The following is a 24,893-nucleotide window of genomic DNA, read 5'->3' on the forward strand; positions in this document are numbered from 1 at the left end:
GAAACCCCACGACCGGTGGCCCAAGAGTCTCGACTCCATAGGGAACAAAATTTAACTTGGAGGAAAAGACTCTTATATTTGTGCCGTTTATCTGTTAGCTCTGCGGCTGCCCCAGCTTCCTTGCTTGTCCAAAGGAGGTTAGACGGGGCAAACGTGTCCACACAAGTAGCATCCCATATTAAAACCCGTCCCATTATCTAAGGGATCAACGAGATCCCACCCAGCCGCTTGCCGTCTCATTTCACATATTTTTCAAGTAAGTATTTCAATATTATATTTAAAGTATTTTGGACTGATTTGCAATGAATAGGCTTTATATTATCAGGAGTTTAGAACTGTCTTGATTTACTTTACTATCGTTCCAGGAACTATTTTTATATAAATACTTATATAGTTACTTCAAATTCAAAATCATTTATTCAATAAGGTACTTATGAACGTCAAAAAAAGAAATATACATTGACTGCTTCTAACTTTACATTTACTGCCAGTTCTCAAATCAAGGGTGTAGAACGGAAGCGAAGAACTGGCAATAAACTCTCCGCCACTCTTTTTAATCGCCAAGTTTTTACTTTTGTGGACGTGGACGTTTGAAAGGAGCTGCAACCATTACACCATATTCCATATGACGTATCTTGAGTAATAAATAATAATAAAATAAATTTTAAACTCTTAATCATAGAACGCTGATCTGTACAATACAAATTAACTGTGGAAATTCACCATTTCTGAAACTACGTATATTAAAGTCAAATATTTTAATTTTAATTTACTGTCCATTGATTGAATAGATAAATTATATCTTAGCATCTATTGACCTAAAATACTCTTAGACGACTCTGAAGAAAATCTTGCCATAAATATTCAATTCGTCTCAGGCCTCATTACGCTTTCTCTTTCGTTAGAGAAAATACGTACATTATTAATTGTTTCCATTTATGCGCTAAATCCTTGAGATACAGCTAAGACGCTGTGTGTGAATATATACCATTAAAGACATCTTTGTGAAGTTCTGCTTTAGAAAAACTTAATTAAGAACTATTTTGCGGAATATTTAAAATGTTTGCTTAGATATGTAGAAATACGACTGATCACTCATGTATATTATATGTTTGATATTTATTCTAACTGAATTCTATGACGCACATTTATTAATCTAACATACAGTAGGTTGTATGTTTTTTTAATTAAATGATTAGGTATGCTAGGTTTTGAGAATGTATTTATTCGTATATTACTTATGTATTGTTTATAAATAAAATAAAATAAACAATCAAGTAGAAGGTTTTATGTTGATTTTACATGACAAAATAAATATGTATAAGCCAAAGTATATAAACAAATAATTTGTTTGATATTAAAACCCACATTATCGTTATCAAGAATGTATTTATTAATATTACAATTAACATTCACTCTTCAAATAGAAGTCATAAACAGTAACAAAAAAATTTATAATAAAACACAAATCAGCTTCGCTGTAAACAATTGCTATATGTAAAACTTAACATTTTATTATTTACATAAAATACTTGTCACTTGTAATGTTTATAATGTTTCTAATTGATATATAAGTATTTAAACCTAATGATTATTATATACAATGTACTTTTCTTAACAATAACTTAGTTTACAGTTCCAAATTCAAAAACCGATAAGTTGGTCACCATAGCAATCTGATTTAATTCGCCCGATTTCTTTATTCAAATATGAAATTGATACGTAGTGGTTTTTTTCTTTACAAAAAACAGACATTTTTCATAGAAACATACACGACCCAAAATTATGATATACGAGAGCTTTAGATAGATCATAATCACTAATAGTTTTAAGCAGGTATCTTATTTGGTAACTAGAATAGGAATATGAAATTGGATATTTGTAATTTTACTATCACGCTCTGATGTTATATTGCATTAAAAAATATTTTCAGGTGCATATATTTTTAAGTTAATCGTCCAATTAATAATATATACAAAGGTATGGAGCGAATTAATATGAGATTCCCAAATCAAGATGAGGCTAGATGAGAATGTCCTCTTATAAGATATAGGATTTTTTTAATCCTAAATAAAAAACATTGAAATTCACACAACTAATAATATTTGAAGGATAAACGTGACATTTTTAAATTGTAAAGCCTTCGATAGATATAAACGAGTCTCTCTTTTAAGGAAATTTAAAGCATACTTAATCCTACATGTAACCGATTCCAATTAATTTATCTAATTACCCAAATTATGTAAAAAAGTTAACATAGGTATGGTTAGGAGATTAAGGATTTGTGGCTGCCAGAAAAGGGAACCTTTATTCCAGGTGTCGTGATGTACCGCTGCTTGGTTTTCACCTGTAATGAGGTTTTTAAATTCAATTCTAATTTGTTCAATTTAAAATACTATAATGTGTCATTGCTGAAATATTACATAGTTACTATTGTGTAGTAATAATTAAACTACAAAATGAAGAATGGTTAAATTTAGAAAATGCCCATTTCTATGGCTATGAAGTACAGTTAAAAGCAAATTAAAAATAATTCCGTTGGAATAGTTTTGATAGTTATCAATAATTACATAAAGTTTCAGCCAGTATTTCATCAGTCAAGTAAACTCCATCGATTTTTGTATGTAAGGCGTATTATTTTTCTTACGATACTTTCAGCGTATGAGTGAGACCTTGATCCAGAATAGTACTTACCACTAAGAACGTGTACATTAATTATAACTTGAGAATGGTTTAACAAATGACAACTGTACAATCCACTGTCATTTTGGGACGCTGAAGACACGCTAAATGTAGCACTGCAAGAGAGATATGATACATTTAAACAAATGAATCTCCAGAGTCTAGAGAGTTAATTTGTAAAACACTGCATAATCCTCTAAGCCCAGGGTTCGATTCCAGGTAAAATATAAATTACACTAACCTCATATTACGCCACGTGATAAATTTTTCTATATCTTTCCCCTGCTTCCTCCATACTAAGCCATAAATATTATTCAATACTGGCCTAGTCACAGGTTGCATAGCTTGCGTTGTTATTTCGTTCTTAATGGTTGTAGTACTTAAGCTAACTGTTGAAGTCAATGTTGTAGTTTCAACGCTCCAACTTTTGTTTAACATTAAATCTAATCTATTTAATATTGTGCTCATTTTTGTCGTTAACTCTGTGGTCGCTTGAACGGTTGTGGGTTTAGCAGTCGTTATAAATATTGGCACTTTAGTCGGTAATGTTGATACATATTCGTCTGATATAACGCATGTCAATTTTATCGAACTACCGGCTTTGTAGAATTTGTCTTTGACGTCGTGTGTTGCGTCCCCGTTGATTGTAAGAACTGGAGCTGAAACGATGAATACAATTTACGAATAATGTAGTTTATGTGAGGTTAAGACATAAACATATCGTGTGGCTCAATTACTATTTATAATAAAAGTTGTTTTGTTGATACGTTCTTATAAAATATAGAAAAAGTCGTAAAAGCCTTGCTAAATGGGAAAAGATAGGCTTAGGTTTGATTCAAAACATATATAATTCGACACAATTCTTATTTAGTAGAAAGTGAACTCGTTGGATAGTTGATACTAGAACTAATATACTTTAGCCCGCTTACGAGCATCCTTATAACGCTGGTATTTTTGTATCAGTCATAATTAATTGATCTTATAAAAATAAAATCTCTAAAAACATATTATATTAACGCTTTGCTTTAAAGTTTACCAACCCTAGTTTTAAAAGATACAATAGGTTGGAAGAATTTTAAACAAACGCTCGTTTAAGCATTCGCCATTTCTTTGAAATTCATTGCTGAGTTAATGTCTTCACGGCTTAGAGGCTTCGCAATGTGATTATCTCAAGCTTTATAGAAACTTAACAGAACATTTCAATAAATTACAATTTCAAATTTGTGTTGTTATAATATACTTGATTTAAACAAACGAATGATAAGGATGTTAAAAGATTTATTGATTTACCTTGTTTGTTTCGATTGATACAAATATTAATGTGAACTAAGTACAATACTCTAGCAATACAATAGCAATACTATACAATAGCTCTTTAGACCCTTGGCTTTAGAGTGCAACTTTAATAATTTCTTTTCACAAGAATGCGATCAGATTTCTGTGCCTGACATATTATCAATCTTTGGGTCTAAGTAACTCCGTTAGTGTCGAAAATATTTGTATATGTATGTAAATACTACCACGTATTTTAACGCTATTTAATTTAGGCCCAAAACACGACGGTTCCTTGTCTTGAGTATCAACTAAACAAAAACACGTTGACCATTTCACTGTTTTAGCTCAATTCAAAATTTAATAGAACTCGTGTTAGGCGATGCAGTGTGTTGGCGCGTTCACAAATTGTTCCATCCCACATCGTTATGTAAGCGATCCAATCACTGGCTGAGCCTATCAAACGGCTCTATTGCACCCGAGATCACAGCTAAGGGTACTATTTTATTAATAATCGGAGCGACCAGCGATTTAATTTACCTTTAAGGTCAAACAAACGACTTTACTAACTGTACTTATAGTTTGGACTTTACTTGAAGGACGTAAGAATAATATAGTAGTTGGACGTATGTGATCGTATGTTCATAATTACTATTGTAATATAATATGTACTTATAGTATATCGGGGCAAAGAAAGGCGAGATTTGGAAACAGGTTAACCATGAGTTTCTTTATTTTGCTATTATTACATTAAGTGCTCTTTTTTTCGGATCCGAGTTAAGCGGTTGGTCTTAATAGCGCCCACTTGGATCCGTGCGAGCGTCCCGTTAATTTTTTTAAACTGTTGTCATCCATAGCACTCGCATCCGAGTATTCGGCACCCAATGTGCTCTATGATGACCACTCAGATCCGATAAATGTTTTTTTTAATAAAAATAATAATATACATTTATACATATATTCAAACATTCATAATTTCTTAATTTATATTCGCCATAAAAAGTTTTAGTTTCCGGCTTTGTATCCATTGTTAAAGAATTCAATGTGTTGATGTAGATATAACTTTACACAGTGGATATGTTTTTATTGGTGTATTAAACTTAATTAAATGGGTTTATTTATTAATTCATTCAAGCTTTTCTTATTAAATCTAGGATTTTAAGTAAAGTAAAATATTATGTGTTCAGGTAAAGTATGTGCCAATTTACAAAAGTAAAATATTAATAAAAATTATATTTCCGCACTTTAGTTCTTTTATGAACGCATCCTTATCGCTATCAATCTATATTAGCCTATTTTATTATTATTATTAGCCCTTTTATTGCAAGTATTCTGTTCCGTCTACAACGATTTGGAACAAAATTTATGTAGCTTTTATAACTCTTTATTTGCAAAACTTCATAAAATTGTATTTTAATAATAACATTAAAATTGTTTGTCGGACCGTATTGACATATATATAGTATTGTAAATGACAAAACAATGCTTCTAACGACTTTAACAATTGAAAAGATTTTCTAAGCCCCACTGTTTCACGTACGTAAACTATCAATTAATCACATGTATAGAAAACTAAACGCCAGTGGAAGTTGATAGCAAACAAGGCTTGGTAAACAAATGAGTTGTTCTGGCCACATGTTAAATATATAAATAATACATATATACGTAAAATTTGTATCCAGTGTTTTTGTACTTAAAATTCATTATTTAAATAAAACTTTATAAAAGCCATTTCGAGAGCTTCTAGTACCTACTGGAAGCATTTTAAACCCTCAGTTGTTTAAATAATGTAACTGTTTACATACAATATTCATTTTAAATAATGACGTGGGATTTGTTGGAAATATTTATAATAAAAAAATGTAGCAATCGTCTATAAACTATTGGTTCTCATCATGCATAATAATATACTTACGTAATACTGAAAGATCGGTATATATGGTCCTTGGTGGATGAGTCGATATTTGGCACATGTATCGGCCTGCGTCAGACCACTTTACAGGGTTGATGCTAAGCCTCCAATTGTTTGGATATTGATATTTGGATGCTACCCTATTATCGCCGGCATATGGCGCTGGTCCCACGGTCAGAAGTTGTGCTGTTTCAGTAGCATGACGTAGCCACATCACCTGGCATGGCAAAATATATATGAGACATAGTATTTGACACTAAGGGCCTGTTTCACAATGTATGGATAAAGTGCCAAATAGCTATGCAACACATAAATTATTCGAAAGATAAAAGTTCCAAATAAGATACTTCGAATTTCATGACGTATAGCGCTATCTGACAGTCGTGAAACGCAAAAATACTATTTATCATACCAATAAGTAACAAATAGCTTATTTGGAACTTATCCGGACATTGTGAAACAGGCCCTTAGTAATATAAAAACACATAGAGTGTTATATGTATATAATTAAAATCAAGAGTAAATAGTACAAAGAGTAATAATAGGGATAATCTTCTAAATAATATGTATTTCCACTCTAAGCATCATTAGTGATCTAAATGTTTAAATTAATCATTTTTAAGTGTCTTCCATATTGCAACTATTTACTAAGGGCCTGTTGTAGTACCGTATTTGAGATGTTATAATTCCCATGTTCTTTTTTTGAATGTCTGAAATACCGGATATTGGAAAACCGGAAGGCATTGAATAAAAATAATGTAAATGTATATTTGATTTAGTCTTACAGTTTTATCTTTGAGCATGACAACCCTACAGTTAAGCAGAGCCTCCGCCCCGACATGTGCCGTCACTTGAGTGACGTTTTTCTCCTCAAAGTACGGTCCCCAGTGTCGCTCATGATGATGCAACTCTTGATACGGAGCATACTGTCGGGACTCCTCCGCCTTACCTATGAACAACAGCTTTACAATTATTTATTTATTTATTTATTCGGAAACTAAACAGAAACATCATTATAATAAAAACAAAGTCAAAAATAAAACACAATACAAACACACTGGATGCATCCACAACGGGTTACACTTATACAACAATATGATACAAAAAATAAAACTTATTAGACGTTATTATAGCTTACTTTAAGTCACAGCATGCAACTCACGCTAAATTAGGTCATGTACCGAGACAAATTGTTATTTTAAACCTATGTATTTGGTAAATCATTATTGTTCTTTTTTATAAGCAAACGCAGCGGTCCCTTTAAACGCGTCCAATAAAGGGTTGGCAAGTGTGTTGCTTTGTGGAAATAGAACGTTTAATTTATTTATTTGTATAAAATAAATAATATCAACTTTCTAGTTCATAAATAGTTTTTAAATACCAAACTTAATTAATTCATCTGACAATTATGGCAGTTAATGTTAATGCTATAAGACGAAAAAATAAAACTACATTTAACAATTTATTTTTAATAATATTACAGTATCTCCTTTAATATGATTAATAGTAACCGGCTTAGTTATTTTGAATCCTAATAATAAACGATTGCGACTACTTAGATAAACGCAATTTTAGGTATTTCTTCTATCCTTCTCAGTAAAGAACTTAATAGTTTTCGCCATTAAGCCAGAGACAATCGTTGGATATAATTTGCATGAAAAATTAGACTCATTTCATTCTCATCATCTCGCTAATGGTCTCATTGTAGGAACATGGCTAATATATTGGGTTATAAAAGTTTATCTGCGGACATTAAATAATACTTTTGTTTTACATATAATATGTATCTCGCTTACAATGTTATATTAACATACCAGGAAAAAATTGTAAGAGTTTTAATATGAATTTAGTTGTTACCTAACAATATCAAATCGAATTTAAACGTTGGTTAATTCGTTTGTTGTTTATATAAATAATTATATCAATTATTCACATTGTTAACAGGCCAATGTCAAGTGTCAAGCCACCTTTTTTTAAATTTCTATGTTATTTATATGTAATATATTGCTTAAATATCAGTATCAAATTACATTGCCAACTGTTACGTAGATATATCTGTGTTATACGTTTGTCGTGTATACAATTAAATCGTATGGAAAATTCTGATACTTATTATATATTCTGTCCTACAAATAAAAAAAGACGTATGATTCATCAAAATGAACAGCTATTATGACTGAAGATTAGTTGTTATAAACGGGAAATAATAGTTCATTAGTTGGTTGTTCTATATTCCGTGGCATGAACGCTAAATGTTCCATTAAAGACAAGCAAACAATTAGCTGATGGATACTTTCTCTTTGTTTGAAATATGCGTTTTATTTTAGAGCGATATTGAAGGCTCGGGTGAAATTGTTTATTGTTCGGCCTCTGTTGGTATTGGGTGTTGTTTCTTACACCTTTGTTTAAAAATCGAATGAAGTACTTCCGGTTTAAGTTTTTCGAATTAAGAACAACATATGTGTATTTTAGAATAAAATACCATAGTATTCGATTTTCAAAATTTGTTATGTGTGATGTTTCGTTATTTTATTTCATAGTAATATAGTAAAATGAAGATAATTAGATAACATATTATATCTAATATCATTCAGGAATATTAATTTATTGAATCATAGTGATAGACTATAATGAAGAATATCTACATTCAACCGAAAATGTTATAACCTAACATCAGAAGGAATTAATTGGTTTAATTGGAGTTAATTGGAACCAATGAAATAATTCCAACTTAAATAAATTACATATGCCTTGAAACTCGTATAAAATCGATACTCACCCTGTAATAAATGATCGTTGTCAGTCGGGCCCTCTCGTATGTTCTGCCGTAGTTTCTTAGTAATATTCCTGAATATCTCTCTGGATAATGCGAGACCGTCCCGCTCATCGCTTCGACGCGTCCTGACGTGATTCTCGATATGCGGTTCTGCGGTAAAATGTATGTCTTCAATATTCGGAATCGCTTCCATTTTTGAATAATAAACATTCGAGAGTCTATTTCTATTTTTAAACTTGGGATTTTTATTATAACTTGATCAAGGTGAGATAATTTGAATTTCGAATAGACATTTACTTGCCGTTCCTAATTTGTTTTTTTAAATTAAGATTGATAACTTTTAGTTAACTATTAATAATTAAACTATATAATAGTCGTATTTTTTTGTAGGTAAAATGATAAAACTTTCTCTATGGACACGTATCACATGACTAATATTGATAGTAAATCACAATAATCCATAGAATCCATTATCAGGAGCAAAGCGGTTTCTATGCAAAATACAGAGCAAAGTAATCCGAAGAACTCGTAAAGTGATACTAAACTTGCAGCAAAGCGAACAATCAAATTTATTGTATTCAATTCATTCCTCATTTACATTCAGCCAGTGTAGACTGTGGAGATATCTGGTTGAAAAAACAGTCGATTCTAAATTCAAAAACAAACCGTTTGAAACAAAAACATCAAAGAGGTTTGAATGCATTTTTAATGGAGTGTTTTTATGGCCCATTTATTTTTTCCCTTACGTATAAGGTGTATATAATATTAATTAGACACCTTAAATAGATGTGTATGTTAGACAAAACGCTGATGTTATACTTTTTGCAAACTATCCTTCGTAAAGGAAGCTGTCGTCAGGAAACACGTATATCATAGATCCAAAATTTTATATGTCGGCTCAGAAAGTACCTTACGTATATCCATATACTTCTTTAATCAATCTTTTGTTTTCAGTAGAGGTTTATAATTTTTAAATATGCAAAATCTCTTTCATCAAATCTAATGACCCCGAAATTTAATCGTGATTGTTCCATATGTACGTTATAGAACCCAAACGATTTTAATTACAGACATTGTTTTAAAACACAAAAACCAAAAACCACACCAGGCAAAAGATTCATTATAAATTATATTATTTAAAAGGAAAACCGTTTAAACACATAATTATTAAACAACAGCAACCGCCGATTTTAAAGTACGCAATCAAGTTTTAAATCAATTAACAACAAGCAAACTGCAATCAACAAACTATTCCAATTTATGCATACTTAATTTATGACTGTGAACAGTTTAAAACTGATTTCATTAAAGGGGCGATGCCCGCTGAGATATTTCGAAAATTTTCCTTCATCAGTTTGTACACTTTAGCCTGAATACAAACGAGATTCATATGATGATTGTAATCTTCTTTCCGCGCCACTTATTAAAGATCATGTTAAATTTAAAAACGATTTCAAAAATGGAACAAAGTTAATTTAACATATTCTAAGCTTTACATGAATAAGTAATAACGGAAACATAAAATACTAAGGGCCTGTTTCACTTTGTATGAATAAAGTACCAAATAGCTATGCAACACATAAATTATTCGATAGATAAAAGTTCCGAATAAGATACTTTATGTTTCATGACGAATAGCGATATCTGACAGTCGTGAAACGCAAAAATACTGTTTATCCTGCCAATAAGTAATAAATAGCTTATTTGTGGAACAGGCCCTAAATATGTTTAAAATATTTGGTTCTGTGTCAGAGTACTCTTAATGCTGGCAGAATTTCCACGCTATTTTGCTGTGCTTATTCGGTGAGCGAGAAAACCACCAACTAGGGTGACCGGCACTTTCTACCAGCCGCCAAATTAAATCTACCTCTACCTATTTAGTAGTATGTGCATTACATTGTTGTGCCACAAAATTTTCAATGATTTATTTAATTTAAAATTCCTGTCGATGCGGTGCCATTGTGGTATTATCACATCTTAAAATCAAATAAAGACTACTAAAGAGAAATATATAAACTACATTAGCAAGTGTGAGGACACAATTATTACTACGAACGAGGTGCCGGCATCTTATAACCGGCTTACTTTACAGCATTGAAAATGCCTTATGAAACCGGATTTTTCTGAAAATAGCGGTCTTTCTTTTTTAAGTACCAACTTCTCGCCATCTTTTGCAACTGGCGTTGGCACAGCTATATTACAATATATCAAAGCTAAAAAGATTATAACTATAACCATAACCCGTCTCTTGCTGACCATGACCATGACTATTAAAACGAAGTCAAAAGTTAGAGAGTTTGATTTGAAACGGTTAAATAAAGCTGTGTTACTAGCGTTGTTTTATCCTGTTTGATCTTTATAGGCGACCACCGCATCAGCCAGCGTTGATTATTGAGGTTTTCACGAGAGGCGGCTAGCACAAGTTGGCCTATTTCTTTAATCGCATAAAAACATATATTTCGGTACATGACCTAAGTTGAGATAAAAAATAATTACAAAAATTTATTACCTGATGCGGTATGGAAGCAGCATAACGCTAGACAGACAAGGTTGAGGTGACTCCACAGCATATTAGTGGACACATCACAGGCGCCAGCGCGTTACGCCTTACCTGAAACCAAAGACATAATATAATATGTAGTATAAAAAATTCTAATATAGGTGGTTTTACATTTCAGTGTGTATATCACTACAAACTACTGTCAAAAAGTAAATAAAGAGATTTACATCTAATATATAATATTCTCGTGTACTCTCGTGTACATACTCCTCCGAAACGGCTTGACCGATTTTCATCATATTTTATATGCATATTCACTAGGTCTGAGAATCGGCTACTATCTATTTTACATACCCCTAAGCGATATGGGGAGTCGACCTCAATATTTTTTTTAATATTTTTGATACAACATATAAAAATACATACAACCCTTAATTTTCCCCCCTCTACAATTAAACTCCTTAGTTTTTAATAGTCCTTGTACTATTTTTATTCAATAGTACAAGGACTTGGAAATATAGCACTACGGTAGCGTAGCAAAATGTTCCAAGTTGAGGTGTACTAATGGACAGACTACGCATTAATGAGAAACGAAGTTCGCGCGGGCAGCTAGTATAATTAGAAATCTAAGCCATTCTCGAATCCACACCAAAAGTTTTCCAAAATCGGTCCAGTCTACTTAGCCTACCTTTGTAGTATTTACAAACCGGCATGCTATGCAACCCAACTACTCGCTTTCCGGAATATAAATCTAAGTGCTAAATAAAACTATTTTTTTCTTTCCATACAAAAAGATTCATTTTCATTTATTATATTTATAGATAGAACTGTCAGGAGTATAATGTAAATTCAGTGCAAGCTATGTCTAAATAATCAAATATTTCAGGATGAGAACCAAGAGCCTAACATTTTCTATGAAATGTGCATTTGAAATAAATTAGGATAACGATAAAAATCAGTTGATAAATGGACTTCTGGCTTTGAAATTCTCTTTTTTAAATTTAGAACTTAGTTCAGGAATTTTAATATTATTTTGTAGACTGTGCGTTCATGTTTTACGGTTATACTTATTGTTATTGTATTAGCAAGCTGGTAAACCGGGTCGCGCAATACATCGACAAATTCGAGTGAACAAAAGGTAGGTCAGGGCATGCATTAAAGATACTCGAAGCTTTAGAATTTAGAGAGTTGGTCGGTGTCTCTTAAAGCTTGTGCAGAAAACCGTAATCTTTGTTTCACCCCACAGAAAATAAAACTTTGTAAGCAAAATTTAAATACACTTACAAAATTTAAGTAGGTATGGGGCCGTCGGTCATATTCAAAAGCCGTGTGTTCGTATATTATGCTACCAACAAATTGTAACAAAACTTCGTCTGTCGACCAGAAAAATGCTGTCAATGCCAGAATTCGTTGAAACCCCATTAGGAAGCGAACAAAATGGGAATGCGAGGATTCTGTCGCGTATTATAAAACAAGATCTGAAGCTCTGTGCTTATCGTCGACAAACAGGAATTGCCTTAAATCAATATTTACAATTAAAGAGAGTGCATCTATCAAAACACCTTCTGTCGCGATACGCAGGTGAAAGCACATAAATTACCTCTTTGCCGATGAAAAAATTCACGATTGAAGAATACTATAACAAAAATTATGAAGTTGTGAAGAAGCTTCTGAAGTGGTCGGAAAGGTACAATGCGCTCATCGTCCTGCGTCCAGTGGTGGTTTCGTAGGGCGTGTCTTAATCTAGGAGTCACAAAACTACTTTTTTTGTGTGTTTTAAAAAGATATATATAGGTTCTCCTCTTGTATTGTAAATAGACATCCTTGAAGTAGGTTAAAATGATATCATGTCACGAGACGAAAATTATTTTCCAATTTTGTTTAATTATAAATTATATTAATTGGTTGGAAAGAGACTTAAAGAAAGAATATTTAATATGGTGTCTTCGACTTGGTCGTTTTAAACTATTTAAGTAAAAACCATTTCCTCTGCATCCTCCAAAAAAATGGGACATTATATGAAATGAAACGCTAATCTAAGTAGAACGAGAGTGTAAATAAAATCCAGATATCATCCGGGGCGTAGTTGTGTTAGCAAAACACGCAGCCCAGTTCCGAAATGCTTACGCGAAATCTTAAGGGATTAGAATCGCAAATAGAAGTTATGTAACGAGTTCATAAAGTCAAGGTGAAGGTGTGAATAGAAATACATCAAACTTGTATACAGGTCCTTCAAGAAAAGAGCGTACCAATTCTTATAAGGCCGGCAACGCACTCGCGAGCCCTCTGGCATTGAGTGTCCATGGGCGGCGGTATCACTTAACATCAGGTGTGCCTCCTACCCGTTTGCCCCCTGTTCTATAATAAAAAAAAATAAAAAAAATATTATGTCGTTAAGATAACTATTTGCCACCTGAAGTTGACAGAAAACTGTTTGATAGTACAGGATTTTGTTAATATGCGTCTATTCCATCTGCTGCCGTTAAGCTAATATATATATTTTTTTCATATTACTAACTAGCCCTAGTTAGTGATATTTTTTAGTATATCATATCTGGGGTAATATGATAGCTAAGTTCTAAAGAACCAAGAGATCTACTAAATATGTCTTAAAATAAGGTAGTATTTGAAGCTAAAGATCTAACATTTAAAGTATAAAACATGTTTAATAAAAGCTTTTAGTACTAAGCAGATTAACATGTGGTCTAAACACGAAACTCCACTTTATTCACATTTGCATTGGTGTCTGTGGTAATCTTAGAGATGTAAAGTGCAAAGTTAGGCCTTGTATTACTATAGTTATGTTTAGGGAGATATTCCTAACATGAGCCTTAGACATGACTCTTAACTTTTGTTCTTTTGAATGTATAATCTTTCTTATTCACAAATTTAATGAAATATTTTGTCATGTTTATTGTCTTCCAGAGTCACACGAAACTGTTAAACAAAACTATACCAGTATATTACGACTATAGCAGGTATATACATTTTTTGTTTATTGAAATTTGAGAGCCGAGAATAAAAGTAATTAATATTTTTAGTTGCCTTTATCATTGGACTGCAATTAAAACTAAACTCACTATAAACAATTACATTGCTTTATATTTGATTTCAAAATGATATTATACATTTTTTAATAAATTCAATGTAAAATAGAGACTTATTAAACACTACTGTTTACCTAAATTGGTCCGTCTCCGATCTTTGTTAAAATATTTATAATTAACATTATTCTTATGTCTAAATTATTGTTGCATATTTTATTAAACCATATGCTGTAATTGCGGTATATATAAATATGGTGTTATAACAGTACAAAGGGTAATTCTTGCAAGCAGTATATTTTTCAAAGAAAAGAAAAATACGAAACTCGCCCGATATCCCGGTACGGGTAATATACGGGATATCCATGGAACAGAGATTTTTATTGCTATGTAAACAAAATTTCGTCATTTAGAATCAATTATTATTTTCCCAGAAACCTATCCCAGGACTCTCGTGTTAATGTAATTAATAATATTAATAAAACAAAGCAATTTCGAATAATAATACACTGTTGACAACAACATTTATTCTTGTCTTCTCAAACAGTTGGCATAGAGCCTTAAATTTCACGTAATTAATTTTAGTTTTCTTTGTAATTATGCTTAAAAAGTAAAGTTATTAGACGTATTGTCTAACTATCTAACTACTATCGTAATGAAATGAAATGAAGCTAATCTTAAGAAAAGCTTTTGTGCAATGAGGTTCTGCTGTAGTAATTGATCGTCGCAAATCGATTTGGATAGAGAAAACTTTAGAGGGATCCAGATAATATTACTTGGACTCTCGACTTGAATCCCAAAGAAAAAGGAAGCGTAGATCAAACATACTTGTTGACAACCTTTCAAGGTGGAAAAGTCAGGAGCTTAACAGATACTCAAAAAACATCAGGCTGGTGATCCAAACTAAGACATGCATTTTCTGCACTTTACTTTCTTTCTTACTTTAATTTACTTTCTGTCCCAATACAGTCTGCAGAAACAGAGAACTTTAAGACAAGAATGCTTTCTGTGATTTTAGTTAAGTTTTTTTTCAAAAACATAATAGTTTTACATGAAAAAAATCAGTGGCTCCTTAGATCTTGGCCTCAGATTTCTGAATCTGTTTCATGATCATTTTTAAATCTAATAGGCAAGTAGGTGATCAGCCTCCAGTGCCTGACTCACGTCGTCGACTTTTTGGGTCTAAGACATGTCGGTTTCCTCACGATTTTTTCCTTCACCATTCGAGAAAATGTTAAATGGGCATATAGAAAAGAAGTCCATTGGTGCACAGCCGGGGATCGAACCTATGACCTCAGGCATGAGAGTCGCACGCTGACGCCACTAGGACAACACCTTTTAATAGTCTTACTTGGCCATTGACAATATTTCATTGGATTAAATAATTTATGGTATTTCAAAGTAATAATTCATATATTTCAAATATTTTTTTGTAGGTAAAGTTCCTTTAATTAATATATGAAGAACACACCTTTAAAGTAGCGAAACGTGTCAAGTAGAATGTTTTTTCATAATGTATGTCGACTTCATTGCGTTCTCAGTCGTTTAATTAATTCATTCACACGTGTGTTCTAGCACTAGAGCTGTTAGCGGAGACCTAATTTTATGAATATGCTCAAAATTAACACGGTAGCAGAATTGGGGCAATATGTAGAAGCGTAGAGGCATTTTGGTTAACTTGTATTATCCCCAGTACGTAATGTTTAAACTTTATATCTAAATATGATTTATAATATTTCTAACATAAAATAATTTCAGACTTTTATACTTTACATAATATTGTAGTCAATAAATGCACAGATCGCAGTTCTGGTTATGTTTACATACCATTTATATAAATTATATTTATAGAAATACAATTTATATTTTAGAACGAATTCTAAAATATAAATTGTATTTCTATAAATAAATAATTAAATGGTAAAAACCTCACTCTGTTATATGAGTAATGTTATGTGAAATTATAAGATTATTTCATGTTTAAATAATTAAATAAAACGAATAACTAATTTAAGCAAAATTTGGATCTCGAAAATAGAATCTAAAATTTCATCAATCATTTAATTATCCGAATACAAATCAACTTCTCAAAAACTTAAAAATATAAAATACTCACATTATTTAATTAATTTACACATGAAGTGACGCACAGTGAGCACTTATCACAACATTATAATTCCGTTTTTGAAATCACGTCACTGCACTCCACACTCGTGAATTTATTATGGCAAGTTGCGATCTCCTGTTCAGTAGAGAGCCTGTCTGCTACTGACTGAATCGGGAGCAAGAGGGTGTTATGTGACGTTACGTCAACTGAGTATGCGTAGAACATTTGAAATTCGAACTTGTGTTCGAATTTCGAACTGTTTATATTATATAAACAGTTTTTAATTATTTTCTATTCTTTATTTCTTTTCTACTTCTTATCTTAATAAATATGTATATGTGGTATGTATATTCATGTTTAAACAAACTACATAGTATTTGAACTTTATTTTTACACTAATAATTAAATAGAAATATAAAATGTCACTTTTACTAGGGGTGTAAAATAAAAAATGATAATGTAATTGATTTTTTATTAAAAGAGACCTCTTCAGATTTATCTTCAAATTTATGGCCCATTACATTTTCATATAACCGCGCTAAAAGGTAGAATTCAGTAGGACCTAGGTTCGTTAAATATGGACTATCCTCAATCAGTTTGAAGCCAGCTTCTTGAATTGTGGCCTTCATTATTATGGACTAGGGTGCATTATCTTGGTGAAACAAAACATCTCGTCATCATTTTCCGCATCCAACGCGCTGACACTTTTAATATCCAAATGATAGTGTATAACATTATGGACACATTCTGTAAAAATCCTAATTTCTTCTGCTATAAAAGAAGCAGTAATGGACAATCTACCAAGACAAAGTTTTTAACTTTTTTAATCACATATTTTTTGTCACAATCGATGAAGGGCGAGACGTGCCGTAGTTTTCGTTAACGGAAGTTCTTCCTCGCTTCAACTCTGTATACCAAGCGCATGCTTCCGTAATAAAATTGAGGGACATGGACACCTAATCAAGTCTTGCCTGACCTGACCTGCTCCACAGTAAAATTTTGCAAGCAGATATTTTATTATCACGCGAACTTAATTTTGGTAATTTTTTGACACATTCCAACACGCAACATCGCAAACCGATTACTTAAAAAAAAACAAAAGATTGATAGATTTTTTATTATTACTATATTTTATATCTTGGCTATGCGTTAGTTTAATTTTTACCATACAAGGAAAATCTCTGCAAGAACAACTGGCTATCAATGCAAATTTTATCCTGTGATTGAAATTTTCTATCAAGGCTGTACAACAATTTATTATTATTATTTGTTGTATGTTAATGTGTAAACTAACTTTGATAATTTACTAATATTTCGAATCTTATACACAGCCTATATCTACAGGGAGGATTGATTTCCAACATCCCTTGCGACCTTTAACTATTGGCTTCTCGTGCATACCAGATCGCTTCCCAAGGGAAACCACTGGCCTCTACGATTTAGCTTCCGGTATGTGCATGATAAATTTGTAAGAGTTTCGTAACTTTGTGTTTCATAATTTTCAATAGAGCTAACGATTTCACAACAATAATGAAACAATGTTAAGCCGCCAAACGTTTAATTAGTGCTGTCTCTAAGAAAAATTGAGTGAAAAATTAGACGACAGATAATATACAGAAACGAATGCTGCATGCGCAAAAGACAGGAACTTGGACAGGCGGCATTTTTACATTCGAAATTTAAAATTTTTAATTGGAACTTGGCAAATATAAACTGTGTTACTAGGAGAGAATAAGTTTATAATTGTAAACACTGTACAGCAAGTTCAGAAAGTAAACAGCGTCTGAATATAAGTTTTAGTAAATGATATGATAGTGGAGTAGTGGTTCAGTATAATTTACATAATAAATCACCATATGATACTGAGAAAAACTACGTGTAGCTTTGTAGCTGTGACATTTAAAAGCCTACATACGCTTACCAGTATTTTGTGTCACCTATGTAGATATTATTCATGTTGCCCTAAAAAATACTGTATTGCGTAAGAAAAGTTTATAGCTGTACATTTTGAGTTTCCTCAATAACTTTTGTAATTTCTTACGGATAAAAGTCATGGAAGTGCCCTACTTAACTTTAGTGTTTGGCAAGTTTCCTTACTTTAAAGTGAACTTAATTATGTTAAGTATCGTTCAGATTTATACCGCTTTATGAAAACAATAGAGTCACGTTTAAGCTCTATCGTAAACTGGACGTACATTACACATTTAACTCTTACTAACTTGGGAAAAAATGTAGGTTTATTTTTTGTTTTAGATTAGTACTGTATAAATCCAGTGAGACATATATTTTACCTTTTTTTCTTTTTTATTAGATGCGGGGCAAGCTTGGAAAATATGAGTGAAGATGAGAGACATTGAAGAATTTTGAGGAAGTCTTACATATTATTTTTTTATTTGTTAGGTTATGGGATGTTTTATATTTTTATAAATCACAACCCATTTTTATCTTTTTTAAATTGATATATTTCTTCACAAACAACGGTAATTAATTTATATTCTTATAGAAAGGCTCATATGAAAAAATACATGCTCACTCATCTTAAAAGTCTGTTCTGAGTGACGTCTGTTTTCATCATATTATATATACATCAAAATCGTATAGAAAATACTACACCATACATATATATGTATATACATATATACATATATATGTATGTACATTTTAGTGCGTATCTACGATGCGCTACAAGGTATTGATTTTATATTTCTATCCAATCTGTTGTTTTGTGCTTAAGGTAACGGTAAACGGTGTAAATAAATAAAAGTTAAATTAGGATAACTACTAATAAATCTCTGCAATGAACAACTGGCTATCAATGAAATTTTCAGCCCTGTGATTGAACATACGAACACGATCAAGGCTGTGCAAAATCATTGACACAATGTGCCCGATTCACAACCATCATGCTTATGAGGTATTTGCTGTTGAAGGTACTGCTCAGTTAGCAGCAGTTGAGGTACCGGCTGTTAACTGGTACCAAAAGGAACGGTTCTGTGGCCGTTGATACAAAATGTTAAATTAAAATAATAAATGTTTAAAGAACTTTATTTCTCATTACAAAACAGAAATATTTTATTTACATGAGAAACTTAATATTAATATGTATATATTATATACGAGCGAGATACACGTCGCCATTAGCCGTAACAATTTTAGTCAGCTATGTTCATTCTAACATGCATCTTTAATGCCTTTTTGAATTTGTCAAACACTCCAATATTACGAATTTGAGATGGTAATTGGTTAAATAATTGCACACCTTCATACCTAATAGATTTCTTCAAATAATTTGTACAAACAATTAAACTTCAAATAAACAAACCTCGTTTCCATATATCCTTAACATGAACACATTTGGCAGGAACACTTTTGTCAGTCATAAGAATATCGTGAATATAATAATTTGTTAGGGGACAATAAGAGGTAATGTTTTTTACTTATAATACTTTGGCTTATATTAATAATCACTTAATTTACGCAAAAACCATTACATTTTTTACTTACATTATATACAATAGGCAACGAATCGTTCACACACACTATTCATATTGATGTAAACTTACACTCACTAAAAATTGAGGGCGTAACTAATAATGAATGTATTTGGCAAAAAGGATATCAAATTAAAAGAGCATAACCCGAGCGAAACATAATGATAATTATAGTATTTCAGACAACCAACTTGTCTGTAGGATATTAAAAAATATTCCTCAATATTATTTTATTAAAAACGTTATTCGATATTTCCATGCAAAACTACTCTGAACTAACGCTGAGAGCGAACTCTCTAAAACTAAAAGAACTTAACGCTGCTACATAAATAAACGTCTAGTAAGAATTTATTTATTTCCCTATTTACATTAGATAATGGAGAGCATAAAAAAAGTTTTTCTGCCTTTGGGCTTATTCTTGCTTTCACAGAATTGGTATGGAAATGACACCAGATCATTTTTCATACAAATAATTATTTCCAAAAGATCCTACATCTTTGAAAATGGAACACACAGGGAAAACGCATGATAACAAACACAATTTCACAGGTTAGGCATCAAAGGAAGACATCGACATCGTTCAATATCATCTGACACTTCTCCGTAATTTGAAGTTGATGCCATTAAATCCAACAAAGCCACAGATTTAAATAAATTTATAACTCAGTATTACCTATGTGTTTGTCTGATCCTTGGTATTTCTTTGACCAGAGTGATTTAGACTAGGTCTAGACTCTAGACAGTCATAGCGCAAAGCTTAACATTCGAGACGACTACGTGTTTGGCATTAAAAATATAATATTATGTAGTGTACACACTATATTATGTGTACGAACTTTTTCATTCCTACGCACACATTAGATCTATTTGTACGGAATACAGAAATCCACATATGATGACGCTATATTCGTTCAACTTTGTACTCTTTCACAACAATAATAATAAATCAGTGGGGGTTCACTTTCCTGCCTGGTCCTCTATTTCATCACCATTTTTAAATCTAATAGGCAAGTAAGTGATCAGCCTCCAGCCTGACACACGCCGACGACATTTTGGGTTTTAAGACATTTCGCTTTCCTCACCGTTCCAGCTAATGTTAAATGCGCACATATATATTCTTGAATTGATACTGCTTATATTAAACTGTGCTCATAATGCTTTGAAACATGAGACTGGCTCCCTGTGGCAAAGTGTTAATGTAAAACTTTGGTTAAAACGTTACAACGAACGTTACAAATATAGCGTTTATTTTTTAAATAAAGTAAACCTACATTTTTTTCATTTAATAACATTTAATGATAATATGTAAGTTGTAATAATAGTAGTTTAATTAAATGACAATTTTTTTAATTAGAACTAATCAAAAGGTCTAATATTTCATTCGTTTATTATCCATATAATATACCTGCATACATTAGTTACATTTGAACATATTGCGTTGAAAAACACTCACAGATAAGTTTTACTCAAACGTTTCTGTTTTACAAAGAAAATCGAGTACAATAGAACCATTGTTTTTCCTAATGCTCCCATAAATCGTTGTCTACGTTTGACCCGCACAAAGAGACCTAAATGAAAAAGTATTTATTACATATTCTTGTTCCACTCAGTTTTATATCCTTGTTTTGTGGTGTCACAACATGGCTTCATATTTTCGCTAAGCAACTTTCACATGCTTTTATGGGTTTAGTTTTTTCATACAATATTGTGTAAGATTAATTTTATTACGAAGGCGAATTTCTGTTGATTATCAGCTCATATGACTTACTAAGAAAGAACCCTTAAGTAAGTGCATCGTACCACTCATACCACTACGTACCCTTAGTAATACTTTGATGAGCAACAGTTTCAGATAGTAAACGTTCTTTACTATATTAAATGCGTTACCCGAAACATATGTTTGTATAAAAAAGGCAATTTCGTAAGTTCTTTATAAAATTTGTAAGTATTCAATTCTATAATGTTCTACTTTAACAGTATCAGTATTGAAATGTATCGTTTCAGAACATTTGACGTGGTTTTTAGATGACTACATCAACTGCGATGAATGCCTTCACTTAATGGGATATTACTGTTATATTTTACCCTGAGCGATTGGGGAGGATTGTTTGGTATGTTAATGTGAATGTATAAATAAAACGTCTTACATTTTGATTATTTTATTAACATTTAAGATTTTATATAGAAAATGTCAAAAGGTCTAGGCTCCGAATATGTTGTGCCATTCTGTGTCAAGGCCCTTAGTCGGTGTGATCATAGCGCTATACAGATTTTTAAGGAAATTGTAATTGTTCCCTTCTGTTCTGAATATAACAATTCCGTAAATTTATATTAATTATTGCTAGGATTAATAACGGGTTAACGCAATAAATAAGCAAAGTACAAGTAAGGAGCTCCAAAGGCGCCTGTTATCAAATTATAAACACAACTATACTTTTTATACTTAAAGCCTGATAAGATATCGCTGATAACCCTACTGTACCTATCATAGCACAACACTGACATATTATACACCTTGAACGGTATACTAGTTATATATTTCTTAGAATGTACATTACTGGTGCTATTAACACCTATCTCCTGCCAAATTTTGTGTAAACAAAGAAGTAATCGTGTGGATATGATCATGACTCTCATTTTGAAATAAAAGGATTGAATGACGTAACAATATATTTGGTACAGCCCTTATTCCGGCATATTTAGTCTTAAAATCCACAAAAGTCTACGAAGATAGTAGGAGCTACAGCTTCTTAGCATGATTATTGTTTTGTTAATAGGTCTAAACAAAGGTTGTCATTACACTTCTGTCGGATTAAATGTCTTTGTTTGCAACTATTTTCTTTGAAAACTAATAGTTGTTCCGGCTTCACATGGCTGAACATTATTTTTAATATCTAAGTAAATAAGGTTACTTAAAAATTATGTAATAAGAAGATTGAAATTTATACATTACAAGCATACATGAGTACAAATCATTCCTCTTTGTATATTAATTATGATTAATTTTGCTGCCCCAGCAATTTCATTGTCCTTCACTTTCAAATTCAGAATTTGTAAGGAGAAGAAATTTAAATGGTTGATGCTCATATTGTTCCAGTTATCTCTTTCATTTGCTATACATTTATATTTCAGCTTTGCGCTGGATTTTATGCTTTACCTGTGAAATATGGCCCTTTTTGTTTTGGATCATTACTTCGATTTGGTAAAAGGTTTCGTGAAAAATGTTGTTAACAGTCATGGTCAAGTATACTTAAAAGTTTTAATTTTCTTACTAAGCGTTCTAAAAACGTTGATATATTTTTTAAACTATGTATTTCTTTTAGCATTGGGGATTTAACTTAATGATATAAAAACTTTGTGTTTTAAACTTCTTGGCTTACAACGAAACATTTCACTATTACGATTATTGTATATAATATTCTAAATTGATAAAAATCTAAGTTTTGTGAAAGAAAGCCTCTAGCCATTAGCTAATGGGGGGGCGGCTCCAAATGCTTTCAAACAATTACACAGGCTTTACGCTGAGTACTGCCTACTTCTCATTAGTGTAATAAAATTTATAGTTACGGGATTTTGAGTTGAAATTTAATTTTTTTTCCTTTACCTACTACGACTAGTGACTATTCAACTAATATCCGTATATGTCATATTGCTTCTAATCGCATTGCTAGTATGGGTGTCCATGGTCCAGCACGTTACCATTTAACATCCGGTCAGCCTCTTGCCCCTTGCCGCCTGTTGTGTAACAAAGCCAAAATGTTTTAGCCGCAAAAATTTAAAAAAAAAACTACTCTATTATAACTATTATATCTATATTAAACTTATGTGAAATGTTTCGGAAATATTCGTTGATAAGTTGTGTACCCAATTCTGTATACCTTATACTTTAAAATGTAACGTTTTCCGTAGGTCGACTTGATATAACTTAATTAAATTACATTGGATAAACAAGTAACAACTAACAACTACAACCCCTTGAAATTTGTAACAATTTTCTCCTTGAGTGTTCATCATTAAGGCATATGCGATTATTAAATCAATTTACCCATAGTTAATTTAAATAGAAAGGTTTTGGACGCACTGAAGGATATTCTACTTGATGCCGTTCACGGTTCAATCTTGCTCCAGTCTTGGTCTGTTTGCGTTCCGGTAAAATATTCTTACATAAGATAGAAGAGAAAAAATCAGAGTATTCTCAATATTGTATCGCTAAAGTTCCGATATGATGCCCGTACTGATTGGTTATGACTGGTATCGACAGTTTCAATACGTTTTTCTTTCAACTCCAGTCTATCTTCGGTCTTTCAGGGAGGTTAATTTTTCTTCTCGTCGTAATAAATTTTGAAAAAATTAAGTACCTACTTATTAAGTATTTTCACTAACTTTTCCACAACCGTTTTTTCCAGTAAAAATATACAGTGTAATTCGCGAACATTTAAAAATAATTAGTTGACTTTTGTGAAACGAAATAAAGAGAGTAATTGATTGAAAAGCGGATTGATTGAATGAGTGACTGATTACCGACAGATGACCGTGGAAATAGGAGTGTAGACACAGCGAGATATTATCGGACCGAGACCGGAGCGAGATCGGATCGTGAAAATCATCATAGTGTGGATCGACCTTAAGCTGTCGTGCTCTATGAATGTTCCGAGAGTTGGTAATAATGTGAAGTGATATCTAAGTCAGTTTTTCGAAAATGTAATTTATGTTTGTAATTAAGACAAGTATAGTTTTAAAAGTGTTTATCTCTGTTGGGTTATAAAGTTGAATTCTACTAAGTAGTCTTTCTTGTTTTTCTTATGATAAGTCTTTATCGATCGTTCCTGATTTCTAACTAATACTATATTAGACATATACACGTATCACTGAAACTATTACTAGAATGTTATTATAACAATAATTCAAGACAATTGATGCTTATCCCATATTTCCACCGGGCAGATCGACTGATAGTGACGTGCCAATTTCGAAGTTAAATACAATATATAATAATACAATTATCTCAATACTAAATTATTTTAATACATATTTTATAACAATTAATAGCAGCTAAGAATTAGTACTATGCTCAAAGTTAATTTGAAAAAGTGACACCCCTGTCTTATC

The 24,893-nt window shown here is 31.7% G+C and overlaps 1 protein-coding gene across 2 annotated transcripts; it reads right to left on the bottom strand.

Annotated features, from left to right (window-relative positions):
• Window positions 1-1,418: 1,418 nt before the first annotated feature.
• Window positions 1,419-16,440, bottom strand: LOC111002395 (cell adhesion molecule 1). Of its 2 annotated transcripts, XM_022272552.2 has the most exons (8): window positions 16,303-16,440; window positions 11,152-11,253; window positions 8,646-8,792; window positions 6,652-6,815; window positions 5,870-6,083; window positions 2,924-3,341; window positions 2,695-2,798; window positions 1,419-2,347 (listed from the first exon to the last, which is right to left on the bottom strand). In XM_022272552.2, exons 2-8 carry the CDS (start codon window positions 11,210-11,212, stop codon window positions 2,226-2,228), a joined length of 1,230 nt encoding a protein of 409 aa, XP_022128244.2. In that variant the 5' UTR covers window positions 11,213-11,253; window positions 16,303-16,440; the 3' UTR covers window positions 1,419-2,225. The 2 variants fall into 2 exon arrangements, with proteins under 2 accessions (XP_022128244.2, XP_022128245.2); XM_022272553.2 differs by lacking the exon at window positions 8,646-8,792.
• Window positions 16,441-24,893: the final 8,453 nt, after the last annotated feature.

This window comes from Pieris rapae, chromosome 5, assembly GCF_905147795.1.
Source record: "Pieris rapae chromosome 5, ilPieRapa1.1, whole genome shotgun sequence".
Lineage (NCBI taxonomy): Eukaryota > Metazoa > Arthropoda > Insecta > Lepidoptera > Pieridae > Pieris > Pieris rapae.